This window comes from Theropithecus gelada, chromosome 13 (assembly GCF_003255815.1).
Source record: "Theropithecus gelada isolate Dixy chromosome 13, Tgel_1.0, whole genome shotgun sequence".
NCBI lineage: Eukaryota > Metazoa > Chordata > Mammalia > Primates > Cercopithecidae > Theropithecus > Theropithecus gelada.
In genome coordinates this window covers 47,450,581-47,477,051 of record NC_037681.1, presented here as the reverse complement: position 1 = coordinate 47,477,051, position 26,471 = coordinate 47,450,581, and the positions used below count along the sequence as shown (strand labels likewise).

The following is a 26,471-nucleotide window of genomic DNA, read 5'->3' as shown; positions in this document are numbered from 1 at the left end:
CCGGATCTCAGCTCACTGCAAGCTCCGCCTCCCGGGTTTACGCCATTCTCCTGCCTCAGCCTCCCGAGTAGCTGGGACTACAGGCGCTCGCCACCTCGCCCAGCTAGTTTTTTGTATTTTTTAGTAGAGACGGGGTTTCACCGTGTTAGCCAGGATGGTCTCGATCTCCTGACCTCGTGATCCGTCCGTCTCGGCCTCCCAAAGTGCTGGGATTACAGGCTTGAGCCACCGTGCCCGGCCGTTTTTTGTATTTTTTAGTAGAGACAGGGTTTCACCGTGTTAGCCAGGGTGGTCTCGATCTCCTGACCTCGTGATCCGCCCATCTCGGCCTCCCAAAGTGCTGGGATTACAGGCTTGAGCCACCGCGCCTGGCCTAATTTTTGTATTTTTAATAGAGATGGGGTTTCACCACGTTGGCCAGACTGGTCTCAAACTCCTGACTTCAGGTAATCCTTTCACCTTGGCCTCCTAAAGTGCTGGGATTACAGGTGTGAACCACCACGCCCGGCCTTTTTTTTTTTTATTTAATGACATCTTGCTGTCATCCAGGCTGGAGTGCAGTGGCGTAATTATAGCTCACTACAGCCTTGAACTCCTGGGCTCAAGTGATCCTCCTGCATCAGCCTCCCAAGTAGCTGGGACCATAAATATGAGCCACCATGCTGTATAATTAAAAAACAATTTTTTTCTTTTTTTGTAGAGATGGAGTCTCATTTTGCTGCTCAGGCTGGTCTCAAACTCCTGGCTTCAAGCAATCCTTTTGCCTTGGCCTGCAAAATACTGGGATTACAGGCGTGAGCCACTGTACTCAGCCCAGTCACTTGTATTTTTGAGGTGGATTACAGCCGAATGCTAAGGTTGTCAGGAGGGCCCAGAACATTCCAGATTGAGGATGGAACAGGTTGGGCAAAAGCACTGAAAAAAGTGAAAGTGGAAAGTATTTTAGGAGACTCCAATAACTCCTTTGTTTGAAGCAGAGTGCTATCCTAATGCAGCACTGGAAGATGAGTCAACAGTAACTTGATATCTGATTGTAGAAGGCCTTGAATGCCCAGGTGAAGATTCTGGACTGTAGTAGAAATAGGGAGCCATTGAAGGTTCTAGAGCAGTGGAATTCTAGCAAAGGAAGATTTATCTGATGTGGGTATGGAGGGTTCTTTAAGTGGAGAAAATACCAGAGACAGGGATAACATTAAAAGGCTTCTATATTAGTTTGTGCAAGAAGTAATTCATTATCCATTTAATGTTCACTGTAACCCTGTGAGGTAAATATTATCTCCAATATGCAGATAAGGTAACTGAAGTTTAGTGAGAATAATTAATTTACCCAAGGTCACAGGACAGTCAGTGGTGGAGCATGGTTTAAAAGTAGATCTGGCTGGTTCCAAAGCTCTGTTTTCTGTCCATTAAACAATACTGAAGAGTTAAATATATGAGGGGTACATAGGACCAGGAAGAGGAGAGTGCTAGTCATTCACGGGGTAAGACTCAGGACCAGGTGCATAATTTGCAGGGCTCGGTGCAAAAATGATTGAGAGTTTCAAGATAGTGACAACAGAGCATTAGCCTAAGCACAAGGCCCCTCTGAGAGCAGGGACCTTGTGACTGCACAGGACGCACACCCATGAAGCCAGCCCTTACATGGTTGGTCTTCCAATTACTATGGCAGTTTGACAAACCACCTCAAAATGTAGTGGCTTAAAAGGATAATGGGCCTGGCCTGGTAGCTTATGCATATAATCCCAGCACTTTGGAAGGCTGAGGCAGGAGGATTGCTTGAGCCAGGGGGTTTCCGATCAGCCTGGGCAACATCGTGAAACCCTGGCAAAAAAAAAAAAAAAAGATAACGTTGACATCGACTTTGCACGTGAGTGCAGGCTGTGGAGACAAGCACATTTCTACTGCATTCAGTGTTGGCAGGGGCAGCTCAGAGGCTGGGGTTAGAATCTGGAGCTTAGCTCTCTCCCCTGTCTGCTTATTGGGCTGGGAAGATTTGAGCTGGAGGCTTCTCAGGTATCTCTGTTTCTAGGTGGGTTCTCCACACTGTCTCTTCCGTCGGGTGGCTTCAGGGATGCCAGGTTCCTTCCATGATGGCTCAAGGTTCCAGAGGTGCATGTCTGTGTGTCAAGTGAGGGGGAGAACCACAACCGGGCATAAGCTAGGTCACTTATTACCTGGACTTGGAAGTCATGTAAGCATCATTTCAGCAACTCATTAGAAGCCAGTCACTAAGACCAGATCATATACAAGGGGAGGCGAGTTAAACTCCAAGTTTTGTGGGAAGGAATGTCAAAGAATGTGTAGACAGATTTTTTTTTTTTTTTTTTTGAGACGGAGTCTTGCTCTGTCACCCAGGCTGGAGTGCAGTGGCCGGATCTCAGCTCACTGCAAGCTCCGCCTCCCGGGTTCATGCCATTCTCCTGCCTCAGCCTCCCGAGTAGCTGGGACTACAGGCACCCGCCACCTCGCCCGGCTAGTTTTTTGTAATTTTTAGTAGAGATGGGGTTTCACCGTGTTAGCCAGGATGGTCTCGATCTCCTGACCTCGTGATCCGCCCGTCTCGGCCTCCCAAAGTGCTGGGATTACAGGCTTGAGCCACCGCGCTCGGCCGTGTAGACAGATTTTTAAAGTGGCGTAGCGAGTGACAGGATGAGTGGATCTGAGGGGTGCTTCCCCTTGAGGCCTGAGCAGCTCCCCACAGAGTCATCCTTTGGAGTTCACAGACATCCTCCTTTAAAAGGCACCTGACGGCCGGGTGTGGTGGCTTATGCCAATAATCCCAGCACTTTGGGAGGCCGAGGAAGGCGGATCACGAGGTCAGGAGATCGAAACCATCCTGGCCAACATGATGAAACCCCGTCCCTACTAAAAATACAAAAATTAGCTGGGTGTGGTGGCATATACCTGTAGTCCCAGCTACTTGGGAGGCTGAGACAGGAGAATTGGTTGAACCTGGGAGACGGAGGTTGCAGTGAGCCGATATTATGCCACTGCACTCCAGCCTGGTGACGGAGCGAGACTCCGTCAAAAAAAAAAAAGGCACCTGCTAGTGCGTAAGATCATGTGAAGCCTGGATGATGAGTTTTGACAGCTCTGAGGGGTTTAAATTACTCCAGTGCCTCCTGTTGGCATGGGTCCTAGAAGTAAGCAAAAGGGGTGGAGAAAGCAATTTGAGAGGAGCCAGGTGGGAAGGGGGTGTGTGAAGCCACTGGGGCCGTGCAGATGAACTCTTGGAAGGAAAAAGGCCTCATTGTAGATCAGGCACCGCACTTTACACATCGTGTCTCATTCATTAAACCCTCACCGCAGCCCTGCCGGAGGTGCTCTCCTCAGCCCGCATTACAGATGGAGAACCTGAAGCACAGAAAAGCCGCACAGCTAGTAGGCTGTGGAGCCCTGATTTGAACACAGGCAGCCTGAGGTCAGGGCCCATGCCCCCCAACTTTGGGCCGTACCACCTATTCCATACCAATTCTGTGTTTCGCTTGTTTTAACATTTGTATCTTTTCTGACTTACATATTTGCAAGCTTTAGGGGGAAAAAGAAAAAGTAATTCGATCTTAAGCGATTAGCTTAGTGATAAGAGAGTGCCCCACATATGGCAGGTGTTCAATAAATATTAAAGAAACGAAAATTTATCCTTATTCTACAAACTTATATCTAACTTGCCTTCCCTGTGGATGCTTGCCCTCTGGTCTTTGTCATGTGGCAGCTGCTAGTGCCTTCTGTGGTATTCTCTGTGGCACCCAGGCCAGGGGGCCAGACCTTCTGGCATTCTCCTGGCCAACTGGCTCTCTCAGCCATTAGGCACCCCTCCTTCCACCTTAGAGACTGGAACCCTCAGCTGACCTCAGCCCCCTTCTTCAAACCAGCAGCACTCTAGATACAAAGAACTAGGAGAGGCAGCCCGCTCTCTGCCCATTCACCCAGACCCCCCTTCAGCTGCTGCTTCCTCACCTCTCAGGCACCCTGTAGGCAGGGCCTTCTCTCTAACCTTCCTGGAAACAAGGCACTCATCTCTGCAGCTCCTAGACCTCCATTCAGTACCCATGGGGTTTCTAGGGAGATTTCTGTCTTCTACTCCCTGCTGAGGCCCAGGTGGTGGAACCTCACCCTTCTGGGGACCTGGGAAGTCTCCACACACTAGCTGCAATTCCTTCAGTTCTCTGTCACTTGTCTCCTCGAACTTGATTTATGGTATCTTTCATGACACAGAAGTTTAAACTTTTGATATACTCAAATCTGCTCATTTTTTCCTTTTAAACTTTCTGAGTTGATTTATTATATTTAATGGTTCTATAGCATAATATGGTTTGTTTAGCCATTGCCTAAATGTTAGACATTCAGGTTGCTTGCATTTGTTTCACTAAATTAATAGCACAGCTATACATATCTTTGTAATTTCTTTTCCATTTATATTCTTACAGGAATCCCCAAGACGATATTGTTGGGTCAGAGTTTTTGGAAATTAATACACATTTCCAGACTGCCCTCTAAAAACATTTCAGGTTTATAGTTCCAGAAGCAGTAAAGGTTCATACTCACTGATTCAGTTACCTTAGTGATTGTAAGACTATCAAAGCTTGTTATTTCTTTTTGCATCAGTTTTGCTATTAAGTTTTTCTAGGAAATTGGCCATATCCTCTAAGTTTTCAAATCTCTGCTGTTTCTTATGTCCTTATTTTCATTCTTGATATTGTTTGTGCCTTTTCTTTTTTTTTTTTTTTTTTGAGATGGAGTCTTGCTCTGTGGCCCAGGCTGGATTGCAGTGGTGTGATCTCGGCTCACTGCAACCTCTACCTCCCAGGTTCAAGTGATTCTTTTGCCTCAGCCTCCCAAGTAGCTGGGATAACTGGTGCCCACCACCACGCCTGGCAATTTTTTGTATTTTTAGTAGAGACGGGGTTTCACCGTGTTGGCCAGGATGGTCTTGATCTCCTGACCTCGTGATCCACCCGCCTTGGCCTCCTAAAGTGTGGGGATTACAGGCGTAAGCCACCACGCCCAGCCTCTTTTCTTTTTTTTAACACACTGTTGCTGGCTGGAAAACTCTCTTATTTCTTCCTCATGGTTTCAAGCTTCCCTTTAATTTCTAAAAACGTGTGAACTCTATCTGCTGTATATTCTGTGAATAACAATTCCAACACAGTTTTTCCAAGTCTACTTTTCCCTGCTATTGTTTTGCTGGCTCTTACTCACAGTGTCTTATTTCCTTGTATGTTTATAACGTTTTGGCTGTGAGTTCATATTCCTGGAAACTTTACCCATGGAAATTCTTTGAGGCCTGGATTAGAGTTGAGTTCCTCCAGAGATGGATGTTTTCCTCTCTCAGTCATCTGGGGGTGCCATCAACCAGGTTGCACTTCAAAATACGTTACCTACTTTAGATATTCTGAACCATACAGGTAGCATTAATAATTCTGGCTTCAAACCCACATTAGAGGGCAGGCATAGTGGTTCATGCCTGTAATCCCAGCACTTTGGGAGACTGAGGCGGGAGGATCACCTGAGATCAGGAGTTCGAGACCAGCCTGCCCAACATGGCGAAATCCCATCTCTAGTAAAAATACAAAAAAATTAGCCAGGCATGGTGGCGGGTGCCTTTAGTCCCAGATACTCAGGAGGCTGAGGCAGGAAAATCGCTTGAGCCCGGGAGGTGGAGGTTGCAGTGAGCTGATACCACACCACAGCACTCCAGCCTGGGAGACAGAGTGAGTGAGACTCCGTCTCAAAAAAACAAAAACAAAAAACCCACATTAGATCAGGCTTGTTATAGATTGTCAGGGAGAGTTTTTTTTTTTTTCTCCCTTCCACCCAGCACCAAAACCAAGAAAGGCAAAATTCTTTGCTGCCTTTCTTCATGACAAATTTATTTTTTGTTCATGTTCAGAGTATAGCTGTTTGGAATCCCAGCTTTACATAGGGAATCTCCTGTTAGTCTCTGCATATCAGGTGGGCCCAGGCTTCACCTCTGGTCTCCTTTCCAGCACAAGTGCTCTGACAGGCAGCTCAAGTTCACCTGGGTCGGGTTTGGCAGATACTCCTAAGGCAAAAGCTGATGTCAAGCTCACTTTCCCCCTAGATTACTGTTTTCACTGCACATTTGTACTGTTGAGGATTTCTTGCCAACCCAGTGCTTTTGAAAAGATACTTTCTATTTTTATCCAGCTCAGTGGTTACTTTCATTGGGATGTTTACTGTCACACTCCCAGAAGTGGAGGTCTGAATGTTTTCTAGTCCGTCCTTTTTCTGGGCTGTGTCCCTTTAAGGGTTTCATGTTGCTATAGAGATCTCAGTTCCAATAGCCTACCTTCAACGGGCCCAGGACCTTGTTTTCTCTTCCAGGCACAACGACTAAAACCCTAGGATTTATGTTGCCAGCTGATGTTGGTGAACACCTTTAGGGCAGCGGTGGCTTCAGCATCTTTTTTTGGTCACTGGGGCGTATAGACCCCAACAAATTATGTATATTCACTTTATCCGTTGGGACCAGTTGTATGCATAGAAAAATGAAGACAGGCCAGGTGCGGTGCCTCACACCTGTAATCCCAGCACTTTGGGAAGCCCAGGCAGGCAGATCACCTGAGGACAGGTGTTCAGGACCAGCCTGACCAACATGGTGAAACCCTATCTCTACTAAAAATACAAACATTAGCCAGGTGTGGTGGCACGTGCCTGTAATCCCAGCTACTCGGGAGGCTGAGGCAGGAGAATCTCTTGAACCTGGAAGGCAGAGGTTGCAGTGAGCTAAGATCACGCCACTGCACTCCAACCTGGGTGACAGAGCAGGACTCCTTCTCAAAAAAAAAAAGAAAGAAAGAAAGAAAAAGAAAAAGGAAGACAGGTTCTGTGACTCTAGGTAGCTTCATCTTCTTGTGGACTTCCATGTTTAACTGGTTTTCCCTTAAATTAGCTTAAAAAGGCAGAATTTTTGTTTATCTTCCCATTAGCCAGGTGCTCACCTGCTCTACCCCTCATGTCTTAGGAAATGGAAGTCCACTCTGGCAGTGGTTCTGAACCTTATTAGGGTCATCGGATGCTTGTAGAATCTGCCCAAAGCTATGAACCGTCCTCTAGGAAAACCCAGTGCCAGCCAGATGGGGATGTTCCTGATCTGCTGCTAGACCGTCAGGCATCTGACAATTTTTCTTTCTAGAGATGGGCTTGGGGTCTGGGGCCTTGGCTTTGGTGGGCTTCTGCTTCCTCAGGAACTCACATTACCTGTACCTACCCTGGGACTCATCAGAAAGCTTTAGGCTCTGTTTGATTGGTCCATTCTATCCTTGACTGTTTTCATATAGTCAAGTGGTTGATTTTGCCAATGGGCCTAAGCCATGTCAGTCTAAGGGGAAGTTTTTGTTTTTTCCTTTATAGTGGGTCTGATTTTCCTAACTGCATTTAGCAAATAGCAGTTCCTGGGGCCACTATTGGTCTGGCCCTGATTTATTGTGTTTTCAGTTTGTACTTGAGTTTCAACCTATTTCAAGAAGTCTGTGCCTCTTTTGATTTGTTCTTCAGTGGGTTTTTAATAAACACAAGCAGTCCATTTATCTTCTTGCCTGTGTTTAAGTCTTGGTCTTTCTGTGACTCCCTGCATTTCTAACCTGGCCTTTTTCTTAAACTCTCTGCACTCCTTTCCATCTGTAACATGAATGGGCTGAAGGAGTTCAGACATGCTTGCGCTGCACATTTCTGGGCACCTCGGCAGTTGGTGGGGAGCAAGGGAATGGGCCGTGGGGTGGGGATGCGCCCCCCAGCTCTGCTTCCGCCACAGCAGGCCTGCCTTTATGTGCTTTATATATGAGAACTGGGGTGACATTTATTTTGAGCACGGTTCCATGGGGGGATCCCTGCTGTCTGTGTGTGAGTTTTCCCTGAGCAGGAGTCCTATCTTGTGGGGCGCAGGTGGAAGCAGGGAGAAAAGGCGCTTGTGTCTAACTCAGCCCATCTCTGACACGGTGGCAGATGCCCCTTTCCCCCGACCCCTGATTCTCTTCCTTGTTCCAGTTCCAGGAAGGATGTTACCTTTGATGATGAGAGTGGTAATCCTGCTGCTGCTCCCCACGGGTCAGGCTGCCCCAAAGGATGGAGTCACAAGGTAACAGGGTTATGAGAACAGGGCTGGGAGGAGGGAGAGTCTCTAGAGAATCCAAGGGTGTGGTGGGCCCTCCGGGGGGCAGGAGACTAGGGTGTAGGTTCCCTGATCTCTGTATCTCTCCGCCACCAGCCTCCTGTCTTGTGCCTGTCAGAGTGCCACAAAGTGGGCATTCAGTATATGCTTGCTGGACCCATTTGGAATCAGGGAACTCAGCTCCAGTGTGTCATGCAGCACAGGGAAGAAGCTATGGCACCAGGGCAGTGGGGGCTGCAGTTGTTTGTTTGTTTGTTTGTTGTTGTTTTGTTTTGAGACTGAGTCTCACTCTGTCGCCCAGGCTGGAGTGCAGTGGCATGATCTCAGCTCACTACGACCTCCACCTCCCGGGTTCAAGCAATTCTTCTGCCTCAGCCTCCCAAGTAGCTGGGACTACAGGTGCCCACCACCATGCCGGGCTAATTTTTGTATTTTTAGTAGAGATGGGGTTTCACTATATTGGCCAGGCTGATCTCGAACTCCTGACCTTGTGATACACCTGCCTCGGCCTCCCAAAGTGCTGGGATTACAGGCATGAGCCACCGTGCCCGGCCTGCAGTTTTGTTATCAAGACCTTAAGGTGGGCCGGGTGTGGTGGCTCACAACTGTAATCCCAGCACTTTGGGAGGCCAAGGCAGACAGATCACCTGAGGTCAGGAGTTTGAGACCAGCCTGGCCAACGTGGTGAAACCCCATCTCTACAGAAATAAAAAAAAATTAGCCGGGCATGGTGGTACATGTCTGTAATCTCAGCTACTGAGGAGGCTGAGGCAAGAGAATAGCTTGAACCTGGGAGGTGAAGGTTGCAGTGAGCCAAGATCAAGCCTCTGCACTCAGCCGGGGTGACAGAGCGAGACTCCATCTCAAAAAGAACAAAAAAAGACCTTATGGTGGGAACACCAAAGAAGTAGAGATCATTAGCATGTCATTTCTATGTTATCTGAATACTTTCTGAAGGTTTTATTTATAAATACTGTGCAATGGGTATGCTGGGTAGAAGGGGAAACAGCCACAGAACAGCCACAAGGGCTGGTAGCCGTGACAAAAGTTGCTGCAACCCCTGCCAGCTCTCTGGCATCACAGGTCTGGATTGACTTGGGCAAACAGTTAACTCAGTCCAGAATTAGGAGCACATTTGGAGCTTGAAGGACTGACAAAGAGATCCTGAGCAGCTTGAAACCGCAGAACCAACAGATATATCCTGTCCTTGAAAAAGTATAGGTCAATTTTATGTCATGGAGCAAACTGGGTCTATATAAAACTGAGCAGTGCCATCCGGCTCCACTAGAGACCTGCCCCTCGGCTCCCAGCATCGAAGGGGAGGGGTGCCGTGACCCATGTTGTCCTGCCACTCACTGGGCTGTTTTCTTGAATCTCTAACTTGTGTCTAGTAGGTGTGGCCTCATCTGCCTTTACCTAACCAGATGTTTTTATTTGGGTTTTCATTTAAAGTCTGAGGTAGCCAGCTGCAAAAACAGAGTCTGAGGGAGTTAAGGATTTGGTTCCAAGGAGACCAGAAGAGCCTACTCCCTACAAGGTTTTTGGAATTTTGGGGGCAACTCCCTTTGGGTCTGGGGAGAGAACTCTGCCAGGAGATTGGAAGGCAGAAGGTTGACAGGCTGGGCCCTCAGGGAGGCTCTCTCCAAGGGTGGTCCTCCCCTTCCTCCTCCAGGCCAGACTCTGAAATGCAGCATCAGCTCCTGCCCAACCCCTTCCAGCCAGGCCGGGAGCAGCTCGGGTGAGTAGGCTGAGCTGGGGGTGCTTTCAGGGAGACGACCAGGCCCGGGGCTGCAGACTCACCTCTCCCGGGCTGATTCTCCACTTTTCTGACAGACTTCTGCAGAGCTACCTAAAGGGACTAGAAAGGACAGAAGTGCAGCCGGAGCATCTGAGCCGGGAGCAGGGTGAGGGGCTGGGCTGATGGGGCCGGGGACGGGAGGCTCTGGGCAGCCAGATCTGGGACTGACCTCGGCTGCCCCATTGACTCCTGCCTTCTCCACCTCCCCAGGAACCTCTTCTAATCCAGCTTCTCTTCTCTAGTTCTCCTCTACCTCTTTGCCCTCCATGACTATGACCAGAGTGGACAGCTAGATGGCCTGGAGCTGTTGTCCATGTTGACAGCTGCTCTGGCCCCTGGAGCTGCCAACTCTCCTACCACCAACCCGGTAAGCTCTGCTGGATGGAGATCCCCCATAAAGGAGACCCAGTGCTTTGGGGTTTGGGTCTTTCTCATGATAACTCTTTTGGTGAACCCTCTGTAAAAGGAGGGCTCAGAGCTTACACGGCAGGGATGCAAGGGTGGGTTGGGGAGGGTCAGGACCCCTGGGGAACATCCCTGTCACTGGAGACCCCACAGTGACTCTGCTTCCACAGGTGATCTTGATAGTGGATAAAGTGCTCGAGACCCAGGACCTGAATGGGGATGGGCTCATGACCCCTGCTGAGCTCATCAACTTCCCGGGAGAGGCCCCCAGTCACGTGGAGCCCGGAGAGCCCCTTGCTCCATCTCCTCAGGAGCCACAAGCTGTTGGGAGGCAGTCCCTGTTAGCTAAAAGCCCATTAAGACAAGAAACACAGGAAGCCCCAGGTCCCAGAGAAGAAGCAAAGGGCCAGGTAGAGGCCAGAAGGGAGTCTTTGGATCCTGTCCAAGAGCCTGGGGGCCAGGCAGAGGCTGAAAGAGATGTTCCGGGGCCCAGAGAGGAAGCTGGGGGCCAGGCAGAGGCCAGGGAGAATGGAGAGGAGGCCAAGGAACTTCCAGGGGAAACACTGGAGTCTAAGAACATCCCAAATGAGTTTGAGGTGCACATTGTTCAACTGGAGAATGATGAGATCTAGATCTCAAAGATACAGGTACCCCACGATGTCTCAGTTTCAGAACATAAGCCCTGAAGCGGGCAGGGGAATGTATGCTGGGACAAGGACCACCTCTGTGCCCCCTGTCTGGTCCCAGTAGGTATCAGGTCTTTCTGTGCAACTCAGGGAGACCCTAAGTTAAGGGGCAGATTGCCAATAAAGAACTGAATGAATTCATCCCCCCGGGCCACCTCTCTACCCGTCCAGCCTGCCCAGACCCTCTTAGGGGAACGGGGGTTGGGGACACCAAAAGGACAGGGATGCCGCCTTCCCAGTGTTTCTGGGCCTCACGGTGCTCCGGCAGCAGACCGCATGGTGCCAGCCATGGCCAGCTGCAGAGGACCCAGTGAGGGAAGCTCAGTCTATCCCTGAGCCCCAAACACTCTCTGGTTCCCCCTCAGCTGGTGTTCAGACACCCCATGCTCTCCTGCTGCTCAGGGCAGGTGGCCCCATCACCCTGTATCTGCCCCCACCCCCCAGTAATGTTAATCATCACTAAAACTTTCTGAGAGCCTCGTACACATCAGGCATCATGCTGGGCATTATATATATTACATGATTTTATCCTCGCAATAATTCTGTAGCCAGGCAGAATTGGCTCCATTTGACAGATGAAGAAATTGAGGCGGATTGTGTTAAGCGCTGTACCCTAAGGTGACATGCAGCTAATTAAATGGCAGATTTGAATCCAGGTCTGTCTGACTCTAAAGCCCTTTACATTATATGCTCTTTACATTATAAGGCCTTATCCACTCTATATTGGAGTTGGCCCCAATTCCAATATGTGTTCCAGATCCGACCTCCCTGAGGACAACACTCTATCTTGGGTCACATTTGTGGCTGAGGCATCCCCTTAATTCCAAGGTGGGCTCCACGGGTGAGACTTTCAGGCTCTGGGGCAGTCAGCGGGAGGAGATATTTTTGGACAACAAAGACGCCACCAAATCACAGGTTGGTGGGCAGGGCAGAGGAGGCGCCCCACCCCCTCGCCCCCCACTGGCCTGTCAGTTTGGCTCAGCTGTGTGGACTCCCAGCTTCTGAGCTATGGGAATAGAGTCTGCACAACACAGGGCCCCAAAGAGCTCTCATGGCTTCTGGTTCTTTGGCAGGTTTGCTGGGTATGGGGCACTGAGTGTCCTCCCCAGCCAGGGCAGAGCTGGCGGCAAGCCTGGGGCACTTCTTGCTGCTATAGCCCAGGCAGCCCCTCCTCTGGGCCTGGGTGGAGAGGTTAATTTGGGGAATGGACACAAGGAGGGAGGACTGGAGAGTCAGAGCCTCAGGAATGCCCAGCCAGAGCAGTTCAGACATCGAGGACAGAAGCTGCCAGGGGAAGCTGGCTCTGAGGAAGATTTATTCGCTCTGAGGCTCTGCAGGGAGAGACGTGTGGGGAACACAGGACACAGGCAGAGTCCTCCCCACAGCCTGCATCTGTCCCCTGAGCAGGGCAACCTGGATGCCAGGCTGGATGGAGGGCAGAAGGCGATGCAGCCGCAATGTCAGCCTCCATAGTGTGCGGGGAGCCGGCACCTCCTACCGCACCGGCTCTGACACGATGCCATCAAAGCCCTGCTGGCCACACTTCTTGCCGGCCACCTGGCATCCGAATCTCAGTGCTTCCTGCACGCTCCTCCCTGGAGGAGGGACAAGTAACTAGGTCAGCCAGGTGTTTGGGGCAGGGACAGGTCCCAGTCCTTTTCCCCTCCTGCTGCCATACTCACCCTGGGAGAGGCTGAAGATGACGGAGGCATTGAAGGTGTCTCCAGCCCCCAGGGTATCCACCACGCGGGGTGGTGGGAAAGCATCCGAGTGGATCAGTTTGCCATCAGGGCCCAGGGCGTCGGCGCCCTCCTCAGCCCAGGCACAGACAAGCACAGCCCTGCAAGACAGCTCCACTCAGCTGGGTGTTAGCCCACTCCATCCCCCCAGCCATGCCCCCAACCCCAGGGTGGACCCCTGGAGTCCAGGCTCATCCTGTACCCCCTAGGGCCCCTTCCTGGCTTCCCCGGCTCACCCTTTCCTCACACGACCATACAAGCCCCTCAGGGCTTCCCCTGCTGACTGGAACCCCAAGTGCTTGGCCACATCTTTGCTGACAAACACCTGTGGGCAGTGGAAGAGAAGCTGGTGGTCACTTCTAACCCTTCACTCACCAACAGCAGCCTGGCGTTCCCCCATTACAACACGACTCCCCTAACACGTCCACATAGATCCAAACATAGCATCTCACTGTCCCACGGGAACGTGGTTTCCTTTTTTCTTTACTTTTTGTAAAGACAGGGTCTCCCTGCGTTGTCGAGGCTGGTCTCGAACTCCTGGCCCCAAACGATCTTCCTGCCTCAGCCTTCCAAATTTCTGGGATTACAGGTGTGAGTCACCGCACCCGGCCAGAAACACATTTTTATTGATGCTTATATATAATAGAATACCTAAATTGTGAAACAAAAGCCCTGGTCCGTTTGTTCTCGGATTAGTGGATTGAAAACCACAGAAAGCCTTGAGCGCCACCTTGGGGTGGAATCTACCACGCCGTGCTGGCTCCCCGGAGCAGTTTTGCTGGGTTTTCCCACAACTGTGTCCTGTAGGTATGGTTTCTTCATCTAGAAAGCAACGGGGCTCCCTCAACCCTACCTACACTTTAGAATCTCCAGAGGAAGTTTTGGTAAAAACAAAAAAAACCACCGAAGCCTTAACTCTACCCATGCCAATCAACACCAAGATGGTGCGGGCTCAGGCACTGCAATCCTCCTGCCTCAGCCTCCTGAGTAGCTGGGACTCTAGGTACACACCACCCTGCCAGGAATTTTTTTTTTTCTTTTTTTTGTATAGAGACAGGGTCTTGCAATCTTGAACTCCTGGGCTGAAGTGATCCTCCTGCATTGGCCTCCCAAGGTGCTGGAATTACAGGTATGAGCTACTGCTCCTGGCTCATTTCTTTATTTTCATAGAGACAGGGGTCTCACTATGTTGCCCAGGCTGGTCTTGGACTCCTGGCATCAAGCAATCCTCCTACCTCAGCTTCCCAAAGCGCTGGGATTACAAGTGTGAGCCATTGCACCTGGCCTGCATTCATCTTTTTTAATATGCAGCCAAGGTTGAGGACCTTGGCTGGATGGTCTCCAACCAACTTCTGCTATGATGCTGGACTTATCTCCCAAATTCCATTTACATCCAGCCTTTTCAAAAAGAGACTCATGTAAGTCTCCTTCCCACCCTCCCCTCACCCCTAGCAGCCCCCACAACCTGCCAGACACCCCTGAGTTGGAAGAAACCTCAGAGAACAGTTGTGTGTCCTCATTCTGCAGAGGAAAAGACTGGGGAGCCCCAGAGAGGAGCTGCTTCCACACAGGCTTGCCCTGTGGCTGTCTAGGCCCTACCCAAGCGCTCTGGGTATTCTTACACCCATGCACCCACCTGGGGCGGAGACATTCTACTCCTTGGTCACTGCTGAGGCCTGCACTGGAGTCCAAGGCTAGGGGTCTACCTCTTTGCTTTAACCCCCATCCCCCATCTTCCAACGCCACCAAACCAGGAACCACTATTCCAATTGTGGTGGGCAGGATTAAAGGACTCTGGCTCCCTTTAAGAACCAAATTAGCCAGAAGTGGCAAAGAGAGGCTGAATGGGGCACCCACCACGTCTCCGTAGCCAAACAGCTGAAAGAGCTCCTCTCGTGGCTTCTCCACCTCCACGGACACCCGGATCTTCTGCTCTGGAGGCTGCCTGGTGTTGTGCGCGTCTATCCGCTGCAGCATCTTCACCTGCTCCGATGCGTTCCGGCCCTGGGGCAGGACAGGGCAGCTCAGGACTGCTGGGCACTGCCTGGTCAATCTGGCTCATTCTTCCTGCCCTGCTGAAACTCTGGGTGTGGAGGGAGAGGGCCTCGGGGAGGCTGGGTTAGAACCCCATCCTAAATTACAAAATTCAGAGCTGTCGTGGACCTTGAAGATCTATCAACCCGCTACTCCATTCCACAGATGAGAAGACTAAAGAATAAAAGAGACACTGAAAGACCTACCATAGGTTAAATGATGGAGCTAGAACTCAGGACTTCTCAGGATTTCCTCCCACCCAGACTCCAAAACCTCTCTTGGAGTAAAGGCTCTAGTTCTCTTTATTTGGGAGCTGAGTTAGGCCCTGTCCTTCCTGCTTCCCCAGAGGTAATGGGTCAGGCCCTAAGCAGTCAGATGTCCGCCAGAGGCAGAGTTGGAGGCGGTGGGGCAGCCCGTAGCACAGAAAGCACAGGACTTTGCCTGGAGCCAGCTGTGCCTATGTTCTGCTGTGTGACCTTGAGTAAGTCACTTAATCTTTCTGGGCCTTAGTTTCCTCACCTGCAGACATAAGGAAGGATGGAGAGGGAATGAGGGGGTTGGATTCATTTATCTCTAAGGTACTTCATGGTTCAAAGAAACCAAGGAGGCAGAACATGTGGAGGAGGCTGGCAGGTTGAGCCCCTCAAAACACAGGTAAGGCAGGGCTTGCCTCAATGTGGATCCACTTGAACTGGGTCAGATCAACCTTCTCAAAGTCCGTAGCAGACACATCTGGCAGGCTCCTAGGTCACAGAATGGAAAGGACAGAGAAGAAGGAGCATGATGGGGTCAGCCAGGGCCAGGATCTCTAACTGGCAGTTGTGGACCCTGTGCCTTCACTGCCAGCAGCAGGGCAGGAAGCTGGATCCACAGCACAAGATTCTCAGGCTCAGCTCCAGAGTGGTCACTGTTACAGTGTGCTGGGGTGCCCCTTCCTGAGTTTGAGGTTATGATTAAATTATCTCAGGGTAAACTGAACAGCAATACGTGTCAACTGGCCAGGTCTGTGTGCCTTGGAGACTGCATCTCCCAGAATGCACCAAGAGTGCCAAGCCTACACTTCCCAGAATCCCTTGCAGCAGCACGTGGCTCCCACTGGCAGAGCCCTGGGCAACTATAAAGCCCATGACCCTGTGCCTGGGCTTCCTGGTCCCCCTCACTTCTGGCGCTCCAGCGTTGGGGTTTACCTATGGCACCCCTGTCCTGAGTTTAGTAGCTCCCTGTTGCATCCCTGAGGTCAAAGTAGTTAGCACTAGAGGAAGACTTTGTGTTTGGCTGGTTTAGGAAAGGAGATCCCCAATAGGGGTCTGCTCCTGAGCCAGAGACCTCAGCTCAGCCAATGTCCCCACTCCACGTTCTATAGCCGAGTCCTTCCTCTTAACTATAGCTGTGTGATCTACCCGGCCCTTTTGGAGGCTGCTTCCTCACTGATAAATGGGGCCGAAACCCCCAGCCTCCCTGCAGGCTGCTGTAGTTGCAGGTAACGTGTGTGAATGTGCCTGGACTGAGGCCAGTGGGCAATAAACATTTCTCCTCAGAGCTCCTCTCCTGTAAATAGCTATGTTGCGTCCTTGATCAGGGTTACTACAGATTGTTGCTTAACAAGCATTTGACTAGGATTGCCCAGTGTGAAGGTCACCTGTAGCACATATACCTGCCTACTCACTCACTGCACATATGGAGCCCAGGGATGGCTGCCCCTCCTCCAGGTCCAGCAGTCAGGCTGGGCAGTAGGGACAGCCTGAACCTCAGGGCTGCTGGGCTTGGGCCCTCTCAGCTGTAACAGTACCTGGCACATACTAGGTTCTCAGAAAACTAAACCTCTAAAATCCTGCAGGAGGGAGTCTGCGAGGGATAAGGTTCTAGGCCCATGGGGCCTCTCTTGAGTGGCCTGGGACCCAGAAGGGAAGGATAGCCCCTTCCCCCAGGTCAGCACCATGTTAGACGACCCCAATCTGCTGACCCACGCAGGGTTCCCTTTCCCCTCCTTCAGCAATGGCTGTGAATGGTGTGTGGCGTGTGTGGCCTGGCTTCATCATGCCGAAACCTTTGGGGGGCTCATCTCTTTTACACACCCAAACCCCAGCTCCTTGGTGCCATGCTGCAGGCTGGCAACTCTGGGGCTGACCCTGGAAATCCCAGTGGGCCCCCCCAGCCCTTCTTAAGAAGGGTTGACTCCCATCTCCCACCCTTCTGTCCTGAGAACAGTTTCCCCGCACCCACACCCAAGCTGCCGATTAACTATTTAATAATTATGGAGGAATCACATCATAAATTACATTTTATATAGGCCTGCCTGCCCTTCTGTGGTGTTGACCAAGGCCAAGTCACCAGGCACAGCAAAGCCCATCCCTTCCCACCTCACTTTTCCCCTAATTGAAAGCAATTAGGAAATCACTGGACATTTTGGCAGGGGAGCAATTTCTGGTACACAGAAGCCCCAGAGGGGGCAGTTGGGATGCGCACGGTGGCGAGTAAGGGAACTGATTGAGCCAGCTGATTGGGGGGTTGTAGCGGGGCGAGGCCAGGGGGCCTTACGTGTCATGGAGCACAATGGTACGGTTGCCATTGGAGTTGTTGATGATGCAGCAGGAGCTGGGGGTGTCCCCCTTGCTCTGCCAGGCCACCTGAGACACGTCCACACCCCGCCGCCTGAAGTCGGCCACCAGGAAGCTTAGGGTGGAGGCCGGGCCAGGAAAAGGGTAAGGAGACACAGATTAGAGCCTGCAAGTGGCAATGACCTCCAATAGGAGTGGAGAGAGGGTGCTGGAGCACACGAGCCTCTAAGAGAAGAAGAGTCCTGTTCTGGGAGTTTTGGTGACGGCGGCAGCAGCTGGCAAGGCACAGACAGTTGTACAAACCTGTCGTAGTATAGGATGGTGCGGCTACCACTGGCCTCGTTGATGATGACCGTGGCGATGGGGACGGAGCCCGTGGTCTGAAAGACCGTGTAGCGTAGGTCCACAGAATAGCGGCGGAGGTCATCCAGGACAAAACTGCCAGGGCGGAGTAACCCGAAGCGGGTGCGGTTCGACAAGGGTTTTGGGGACTGGAGGGTAGCTGGCAGGGCCACTAGGGACCCTGAAAGGCAGGGGTGCAAGCAAAGGGGCTAGGAGAGAACTAGGAATCATATTCTTGCCACCGGTAGTGCAACAGGGCAAGAGATGCAGGAGTGCAGAGCCTGGAGTTCAGAGAGAGAAACACTAAGGGCCATCCTTTTAGGTCTTGGCTGAAGCACGCTCCAATCCTGACTGTTTTTCAGTCCAACTCAAGCTAGAAAATATTTGCTCCTGTTCGTAAAGCTAGACAGGACCCTAGAACCTGTACCCTGTTTGAACCAAGCAGGTGGGGGCACCGTGGCTGGTTTCCTGCAATGCCCAAGCAGGATTAATAATTAATCTCCAAGGCAATACTTTGCCCCCAGCTGTCCTCCACAAGCTCATCCATGGTGCTGTCCTCTCTGAGTCCCTCCTAGTCCTAATGCTGTGATTCCTCTCACTCTCTGCCTGCCTCCAGGAGGCCCAGCCTGGAAGTGGTGCTGCCTTGGTGAGCCAGCTCACTGCTCTGTCCTCCTGCAGTCAGGTGAACCCTCCTGGGCAATTAGCTGGCTCCCCATGCCTGATGCCATTCAGTGTGGGCCTGGTCCAGGACTCTCTCTCAGAATGCCCTCCACGCAGAGTGAGCTCCGGGGCAAGGATAAGAGGTCAGCCCCAGCCCTTCTAGCCCTCTCTGGACATGCACTGTTCTGTGCTCAAGAACTGGCAATTATGCCCAGCAGTGCAGCCACCATCCTGGCCAGAGTCCGCTTTCAGCAACACCAAAGCTGGATAATACAGATTTGCATGAAGATACCAAGTCAGGGCATCATCCCTTCACTTACAACTCCCTTAAATAGTAGCTTTCCCAAAGCATTGGAAATATGGTTTGGTTTGCCAAATAACGTTTGCACCCCAGTGCCTGGGACATGGTAGGTGCTCTCTAAATGTTTGTCAAGACATGGGGAGAATTCTGAATAGCCCACCCATCGGCATGATTGCTGTGTAAATGATAGTCGACCACCCTAAGCCAGAGCCATAGTCCTGCCTCCAGCTCAGAGGAAAGGAGCTATTGAAGAGGTTTAATGAGTCACCAGCCCTTGGCTCTGAGCCGTCCTGTCCCATCTCACAGGGCAGATTCTCTCCCTCTATTCTCTTCCTGCCAGTTCATCAAGGCAGGGAGTTTGGCTGTAGCTCAGGTGGGTGGACTCTGCCGGCAGCCCCCTTCAAACCAGGGTTCAAAGGGCTGCCTTTCACAGGCCAGCAACCTGGCAGCCTGCCCCGGTGCCCACAGTGTGCAAAGTGTGGGCCTCACCTCCTGATAAGTGCTTGCTGAGTCGGCAGCGCCAGGGGTCAAAGGGTTCTGAGGTCCCTGCAGCAGCCAACATGGAGGGCGTGCATGAGCCACTTAGGGCTATAGCCCTGACAGCTGGGGAGCTGGAAGGTGTGGGTTCTGAGCCCAGCTTTAGCACGTGGTTTCAGGGTGTCCTTGAACAGGGTACTCTCACTGCTTCAGTGAACAACAGGGACATAAGCACCAGCCCTGCCCCTCAGCTGGGACAGAAACTACGGGCCTGGACCTGGGGGCCGTGGATGGTGGCCATTCCTGAGGGAGGATGGGTACTGTGTGTCCCTAACTGTCTTCTGCTTCAAGCATGGCCAAGATAAGGGACTTAAGATAAGGCAAAGGAAAATCCACCGCAGAGTCTGCAGGAAGCAAGGAAGGAGAAGGGAAGAGGCTGAAGCAGGCTCCAGGAAGTGTCCAGGAAACAAGCTGTGGCAAGGAAAGCTTCACAGGGGCAGCATCAGCCCTCAAACCACAGAGAGGCCGCGCCAAGGCAGGGCTGGGAGTCTGGTGCTCCACTGTGCCCCCTCCCCGCATTTCTGCCGGACACAACCCATTTCTAATCCCCCACCCACCCAGGGTGGACACATCTTTCTTCTCCCCCCACGATGCAGGCAGGCCTTCCCCAGTGGACTCTCCCTCCTGGACTTACTCAGCAACATGGCCAGGGGCCATTGAGCCCATGAAGGCACAGGGGGCTCCGAGCAGGGAGAGAACGGTGCAGGAGTTGGACGCGTTGCCTCCGCGTTGCCATCTCTGGGACAAGCACCTGCAAAGCACAGGGAGGGTCCCTGCAGCCCCACCAGGCTGGTCCCAAACACAGTCCCCTGTATAGGGGCCTAGAGAATGTGACAGCTGGGGACTCTTCTCAGAAATCATCTAGGCCACCGTCTCACTTTGTACCTGGGGCAGCCGAGGCTGGCCAAGGGAAGGAGCTTGGCTGACAGTGGTGTCTACCTCCCCAGCCGAGGCTAAATTCAAGCTCACAGCAGTTCCTTTTGATATTTCCATCTATTCCTAGGGCATCAGGAAACCACTCACTTGGGTCCATCACTATTTGAGAGCCCCACTAACTCCAGGTCATCTCCTCCTCACCTTTTACCCCAGTCAGAGCTGCTCTGGAGGCTGCACCTTTGGCCTCCTCCTTGAGTACTGGAGCACCTCCAAGGACCTTGGGGACTAAGTGCCTCTTCCCAAAGATACCACATTTACATCTACCCCTGTCATAGGAGTGTCTACTTCAATAGAAACTGCAGAGCTATAAAATCAAATGAGTAAGACAGGACAGCAAACCTGGACGTTGGTCATTTAAGAAGTGGCAGCAGGGAGCACTTCTCCATCTTTACTAAGAACTGATCAAAAGGAAACTAACAAGACACACATGAAGGGCTACATTGTCATTAGCAGCAAAAATGATAACTTTCACATACAGGGTCAAAGCACCGATCCTCTCACAGTGTCACTGGAGCCCAAATGAGAAGTCATTGATGTCTTCTCAAAAGTCTTACTTTTGAGGTAAGAATGGTGTTGTTATTTCTATTGTGCCAGATCCAATAATAATAATAATTGTGGCAGTTTACAATAAAAGGAACAGTACCAAAGAACCACTAATTAAGAGAAAAAACTGAACCAGAATTTTTAGGCCAAAGCATATTTGTACACAAAACTTCAGTTTTGGGAAAAGGGGAGCATGATGTCATTAGAAAAAAATTATATTGGCCGGGCGCGGTGGCTCACGCCTGTAATCCCAGCACTTTGGGAGGCCGAGACGGGCGGATCACAAGGTCAGGAGATCGAGACCACGGTGAAACCCCGTCTCTACTAAAAATACAAAAAATTAGCCGGGCGCGGTGGTGGGCGCCTGTAGTCCCAGCTACTCAGGAGGCTGAGGCAGGAGAATGGCGTGAACCCGGGAGGCGGAGCTTGCAGTGAGCCGAGATCGCGCCACTGCACTCCAGCCTGGGCGACAGAGCGAGACTCCGTCTCAAAAAAAAAAAAAAAAAAAGAAAAAAATTATAGTAGGCCAGGTGCAGTGGCTCATGCCTATAATCCCAGCACTTTGGGAGGCCAAAGCAGGAGGATCACTGGAGCCCAGAAGTTCAAGACCAGCCTGGGCAACAAAGGGAGATTTTGTCTCTAAAAAAAAATTTAAAAATTAACTGGGTGTGGTGGTGCATACTCAGGAGGCTGAAGTTGGTGGAGCGTATGAGCCCGGAAGGTTTAGGCTGTAGTGAGCCATGATACTGCACTCCAGCCTGGGTGGCAGAGTAAGATCCTGTCTCAAAAACAACAATAACAACAATGACAAAGGATAGTAATTTTTTTTTTTGAGACAGAGTCACTCTGTCACCCAGGCTGGAGTACAATGGCATGATCATGGTTCACTGCAGCCTCAACCTCCCCTGCTCAACTGATCCCCCCACCTCAGCCTCCTGAGTAGCTGGGATTATAGGTGTACATCACCATGCCCTGCTAATTAAAAAAAAATTTTTTTTGTGGAGATGGAATCTCCTTATGTTGCCCAGGCTGGTCCTGAACTACTTGGCTCAAGCGATCCTCCTGCCTTGGCCTCCCAAAGTGCTGGGATTATAGGCATGAGCCACTGCACCCAGCTGGTCAAAGATTTTCAAGCTGGCTGGGCGCGATGGCTCACAACTGTAATCCCAGCACTTTGGGAGGCTGAGGTGGGAGGATCACGAGGTCAGGAGTTCAAGGCCAGCCTGGGCAAGATGGTGAAACCCTGTCTCTATTAAAAATACAAAAATAAGCCAGATGCGGTGGCAGGTGCCTGTAATCCCAGCTACTCGGGAGGCTGAGGCAGGAGAATCGCTTGAACCCAGAGGGTGGAGGTTGTAGTGAGTCGAGATCACGCCACTGCACTCCAGCCTGGGCAACAGAGTAAGACTCTGTCTAAAAAAAAAAAAAGAAAAAGAAAAGAAAAGACTTTCAAGCTGAGCTTTACAGAAATTTTTACGAAAAGAAAGGAGGAATCTTGAGGGATCTGTGACTTGATCAATAGTGAAGGACAAAGCTGACGTGGGAACCCAAGTTTCCTGACACCAAAGCCATTGCTATTTACTCCGTATTTTAAAACTAAAAGTAGTTAGGCCCAAGCTTTGATGAGGTTTCTAAGAAAGGGTATAGAATTTTACTCTGGGACGGCCAGGCACGGAGGCTCACGCCTGTAATCCCAGCACTTTGGGAGGCCAAAGTGGTTGGATCATGAGATCAGGAGATCAAGACCATCCTGGCTAACATGGTGAAACCCCGTCTCTACTAAAAATACAAAAAATTAGCCAGGCGTGGTGGCGGGCGCCTGTAGTCCTAGCTACTCAGGAGGCTGAGGCAGGAGAATGGCATGAACCCGGGAGGCGGAGCTTGCAGTGAGCAGAGATTGCGCCACTGCAGTCCAGTCTGGGTGACAGAGCAAGACTCCGTCTTAAAAGAAAAAAAAAAGGAAAAAAAAAAAAAAAGAAAAGAATTTTACTCTGGGGAAACCCTTCAAAGTCACACTGATATTTCCTGTGCAGAAATGCTCAGCTGAAGGCTGGGCATGGTGGCTCACGCTTGTAATCCCAGCACTTTTGGGAGGCTGAGGCAGGTGGATCACCTGATGTCAGGAGTTTGAAACCAGCCTGACCAACATGGAGAAACTCCGTCTCTACTAAAAGTACAAAATTAGCCAGGTGTGGTGGCACATGCCTGTAATCCCACTTACTTGGGATGCTGAGGCAGGAGAATCACTTGAACCCAGGAGGCAGAGGTTGCAGTGAGCCAAGATCGCACCATTGCACTCCAGCCTGGGCAACAAGAGCGAAACTGTCTCAAAAAAGAAAAAAAAGTGCTCAGCTGAGCAGGGGGATGCTTTCTGGAAGTCTCTCGTTGGTATGGACTCTGGGAGGCAGGGGACATGTCCCAGGGGTCTGGCTGAGCTCCAGGTGGCAGCTCCCGAGAGTCCCCAACTGCCTGTGAAGCACAGAGACCCTGGGACAGGCGGGGCTGAGACACCCAGGAAGGTCTGGGTCCCCACTCGGATGTGCTTCTCTGGGAGGCACAACAGTCCAGGAGCCAGGCTGCAGGGAGCCAGAGCCATGGGGCTGTGGGGGAGGCATGGCCTGGAGGGCAGGGAGCATGATGGATTGGGGAGGGGCTCTTTAGAGAGGGACCTCTCTCAGTGCCCACCTTCAGAACCTGCCCCATCAGTGTGGGCGCTAGCAGGACCTCCTTCCCCTACCTTCCTGACAAAATTAAGCTGAGAGGAAATGGGACTTCAGCTCTGACAGAGGTGCTGACTCTTTCCCCAGGCTCTCCATGGTCCTCGGAGAACCCGTGGCCCTGGAATTTGCACTGTTCCCCTGAGATGAACCCAACTCCTCACTGAGTGCCATGCCCTGGGGCTGCCTTGACCTTGCACAGCGGGTTAGATCCACACAGTGGCATGCCTGTGCCCCTTCCCCACTGTCCCTGCACCCCTGGCAAGGGGCCCTAACCTCTGGCAAACCAAAGTAAAGGGTCAACTCCAAGAACAGCAAAGGGACAGGGTATACAGGAGATGACAGAGGGCAGGGACCCTGGACTCCATGCTAGGAGCTGCAGCTGCTGCTGTGCCACCATTTAACTCTGTGGCCTTAGAAAACTTCTCCAAATCTTCAGCTTCTTTATGTATATAAAAGATTTCACTGATCTTTACACAGTTTCCATGGGCTGCTGGGAGGAGAGTATAAAATAATATATGTGATGGTGCTTTGTGACCCCAAAGCCTGGGGAGTGCTGGGGTCTCTCACCTCAGTTAGCCTCTCAGTCATCAGTGCTGTCGTGTCTTTCTGGAGTTCAGTCTTGAACTGCCTCTTATCCAGTTCTTAGCTGGGACAACTAATATAGCCCAGGAGCAATTCTCAGTGTTCTAAGCACTCACTGACTGCACCAAGAGAAAGCTAGTGTCCCGCCCCACAGAAATGCCTTCACAGCATTACAGCGTAACTAATGGTGGGGCCCTTAGCAAGAGGAAATACAAGAACCAATAAGCCGGGTGTGGTGGCTCATGCCTGTAATCTCAGCACTTTGGGGGACTGAGACGGGCAGATAACTTGAGGTCAGGAGTTTGAGACCAGCATGGCCAACATGTCTCTACAAAAAACAAAAACAAACAAACAAACAAAAAGCCGGGCATGACGGCATACGCCTGTAATCCCAGCTACCCAGGAGGTTGAGGCAGGAGAATTGCTTGAATCCAGGAGGCGGAGGTTGCAGTGAGCCAAGATCGTGCCACTGCATTCCATCCTGGGCAACAGAGCGAGACTCCATCTCAAAAAGAAAAAGAACCAACAAATCAGCTGGATGCAGTGGCTCACGCCTGTAATCCCAGCACTTTGAGAGGCCAAGGCAGGAGGACTGCTTGAGCCCAGGAGCTCAAGACCACCCTGATCAACATAGTGAGAAACCATCCCTACACAAAATTTAAAATACAGCTGTGATGGTGACGTGCGTGTGTAGTCCCAGCTACTCAGGAGGCTGAGGTGGGAGGATCACTTGAGTCTGGGAGGTCAAGGCTGCAGTGAGCATGGTTGTGCCGCCACTGCACTCCAGCCTGGACGACACAATGAAACCCTGTCTCAAAAAAAAAAAAAAAAAAAAAAAAGAACCAACAAGTGACTTCAGTTTCCAGCAGACAACTGAGAAGGATGTTTCCACTACTAAACAGTGTTCACTGACCTTTGTGAAGAGGACTTCTGGTAAACTCCTCTTGGAATTTAGCACCAGGAAAAAGCTTGCCTCCAGTACCAGCAAGCCCTGAGCTATAGTCAAAGCTCAAATACCACCGTCTTATTTTTTTATTTTTTATTATTATTTTATTTATTTATTTATTTATTTATTTATTTTGAGACGGAGTCTGGCTCTGTCACCCAGGCTGGAGTGCAGTGGCCGGATCTCAGCTCACTGCAAGCTCCGCCTCCCGGGTTCACGCCATTCTCCTGCCTCAGCCTCCCGAGTAGCTGGGACTACAGGCGCCTGCCACCTCGCCCGGCTAAGTTTTTGTATTTTTAGTAGAGACGGGGTTTCACTGTGTTAGCCAGGATGGTCTCGATCTCCTGACCTCGTGATCCGCCCGTCTCGGCCTCCCAAAGTGCTGGGATTACAGGCTTGAGCCACCGCGCCCGGCCTCCACCGTCTTAAATGTTCTGCAACAGTGTAACTGTACATACTTTTTACTGTAAACTACCTCAAATCTTTCTCAGGAATAGGTGCGAGATATGTGTGATAAATAAGTTAGAAGTAAATGTTGATGAGAGGCAAGTGGGTTTAAAAAGAAGCAGCAGAAGCAGGAAATGGGTCCTGCACCTTGGTAGCTGTGTGCCCCTGGATAAGCCCCTTCGTCTCTGAATCTATACTTGCTTATCAGTAAAATGGGGATCCTGATGCCTGACACCGTCCCTGAGTTGAAATGGAAATTGGCTAACACAATGCTATTAAATCCTGGGTCGTCTTATTAAAGACCTCATTCCTTCCTCTCTTCTCTCATACTGGGAGCCCCCCCAGGACTCCCGGGTAGAGGGCGCCGGTCCGGCCTTGAAGTTGGGCTCTCAGGGCCTCACTGCGGGGTCTCTGCAGCCTCGGTCGCTGGCACAAATGCTGGACTGCAGCAGCCGCTGGGGTCCCCTAGGGGACCTGGGCGCCCCTACCTTATCTCTGAGTCCTCCTTAGGGTACTTGTCCACCAGGCTGATGACGTCCAGCACCACTAGCCCCACGCACAGGATCTGCTTCTCTTCCATGAGGCTGATCCCAGAGCTTCCTGCCCGCCCGACTGACGGGTTCCTCCCGGCCTCTGCCTGTTATCCAGGAGGATGGTGTCCTCGCTGCCAGCTGCCCTGACTCCTCCTCCGCGTGGGAGCTCCTCCTCCAGGGAGCCACCTGCAGCGGCGAGGGGTGCAGGAAACGAAAGGAGCTGGGCCCTTGCTCCCGACACCCGAAGACCCAAGCTGGCCTGGGAAAGCCAACCCGGAGGTCTTGGCCCCCGGTCTTCCCGTAGCAGGTTGCCTGGGCCTGCAGATGGCAACGCCTCCCACTTCTCAGCCTCAGTTTCCTCGCTTGTCAGATGGACTCGGAGCTGATGCAAACCTTTCTAAAGCGCGGCTAAGCGATCTCGAGAATGCAAAGAGAAAATGCGCTGGAAATGCGCTACGTGCCCCGCCCTCTGCTGCACCTGCGTCTCGGACTCCCGACCCTGGACCCGCGAGGTAGGGCTGGGCCTGCATCTGCAGCCCTGCCTGAAGACCATGGTCGCGGCTGCCCCGCCCC

The 26,471-nt window shown here is 51.5% G+C and overlaps 2 protein-coding genes across 6 annotated transcripts in view; one reads left to right on the top strand and one right to left on the bottom strand.

The window, feature by feature from the left end:
• CGREF1 (cell growth regulator with EF-hand domain 1) overlaps window positions 1–13,421 on the top strand; it is a 21,128-nt gene extending 7,707 nt beyond the window's left edge. The window contains exons 2-6 of one of the 3 annotated variants that reach the window (XM_025354922.1): window positions 8,008–8,098; window positions 9,804–9,869; window positions 9,965–10,035; window positions 10,172–10,296; window positions 12,428–13,421. In XM_025354922.1, coding sequence (XP_025210707.1) covers window positions 8,019–8,098; window positions 9,804–9,869; window positions 9,965–10,035; window positions 10,172–10,296; window positions 12,428–12,493 — 408 coding nt within the window. In that variant the 5' untranslated portion in view covers window positions 8,008–8,018 and the 3' untranslated portion in view covers window positions 12,494–13,421. Of the gene's footprint in view, window positions 1–7,643; window positions 8,099–9,803; window positions 9,870–9,964; window positions 10,036–10,171; window positions 10,297–10,504; window positions 11,676–12,427 lie in introns of those variants that run through there. The other 2 variants (XM_025354921.1, XM_025354919.1) reach the window with 2 other exon arrangements.
• On the bottom strand, window positions 11,513–26,471 carry KHK (ketohexokinase). Of its 3 annotated transcripts, XM_025354923.1 has the most exons (9): window positions 25,854–26,469; window positions 19,826–19,942; window positions 17,655–17,789; window positions 17,332–17,466; window positions 15,464–15,536; window positions 14,617–14,763; window positions 12,996–13,084; window positions 12,703–12,860; window positions 12,319–12,615 (listed from the first exon to the last, which is right to left on the bottom strand). In XM_025354923.1, exons 1-9 carry the CDS (start codon window positions 25,943–25,945, stop codon window positions 12,515–12,517), a joined length of 1,047 nt encoding a protein of 348 aa, XP_025210708.1. In that variant the 5' UTR covers window positions 25,946–26,469; the 3' UTR covers window positions 12,319–12,514. The 3 variants fall into 3 exon arrangements, with proteins under 3 accessions (XP_025210709.1, XP_025210710.1, XP_025210708.1); XM_025354924.1 differs by lacking the exon at window positions 17,332–17,466 and having other exon boundaries at window positions 11,513–12,615; window positions 25,854–26,471; XM_025354925.1 differs by lacking the exon at window positions 17,655–17,789 and having other exon boundaries at window positions 11,513–12,615; window positions 25,854–26,471.

Excerpts from the sequence above, each read along its gene's own strand:
- KHK (XM_025354923.1), bottom strand. The coding sequence starts at position 25,945 with ATGGAAGAGAAGCAGATCCTGTGCGTGGGGCTAGTGGTGCTGGACGTC. Across the intron at positions 14,764-15,463 it reads TCAAGTGGATCCACATTGAG|GGCCGGAACGCATCGGAGCA; the intron begins GCAAGCCCTGCC and ends GTCCTGCCCCAG. Across the intron at positions 12,616-12,702 it reads CATCTTCAGCCTCTCCCAGG|GGAGGAGCGTGCAGGAAGCA; the intron begins GTGAGTATGGCA and ends TCCCTCCTCCAG.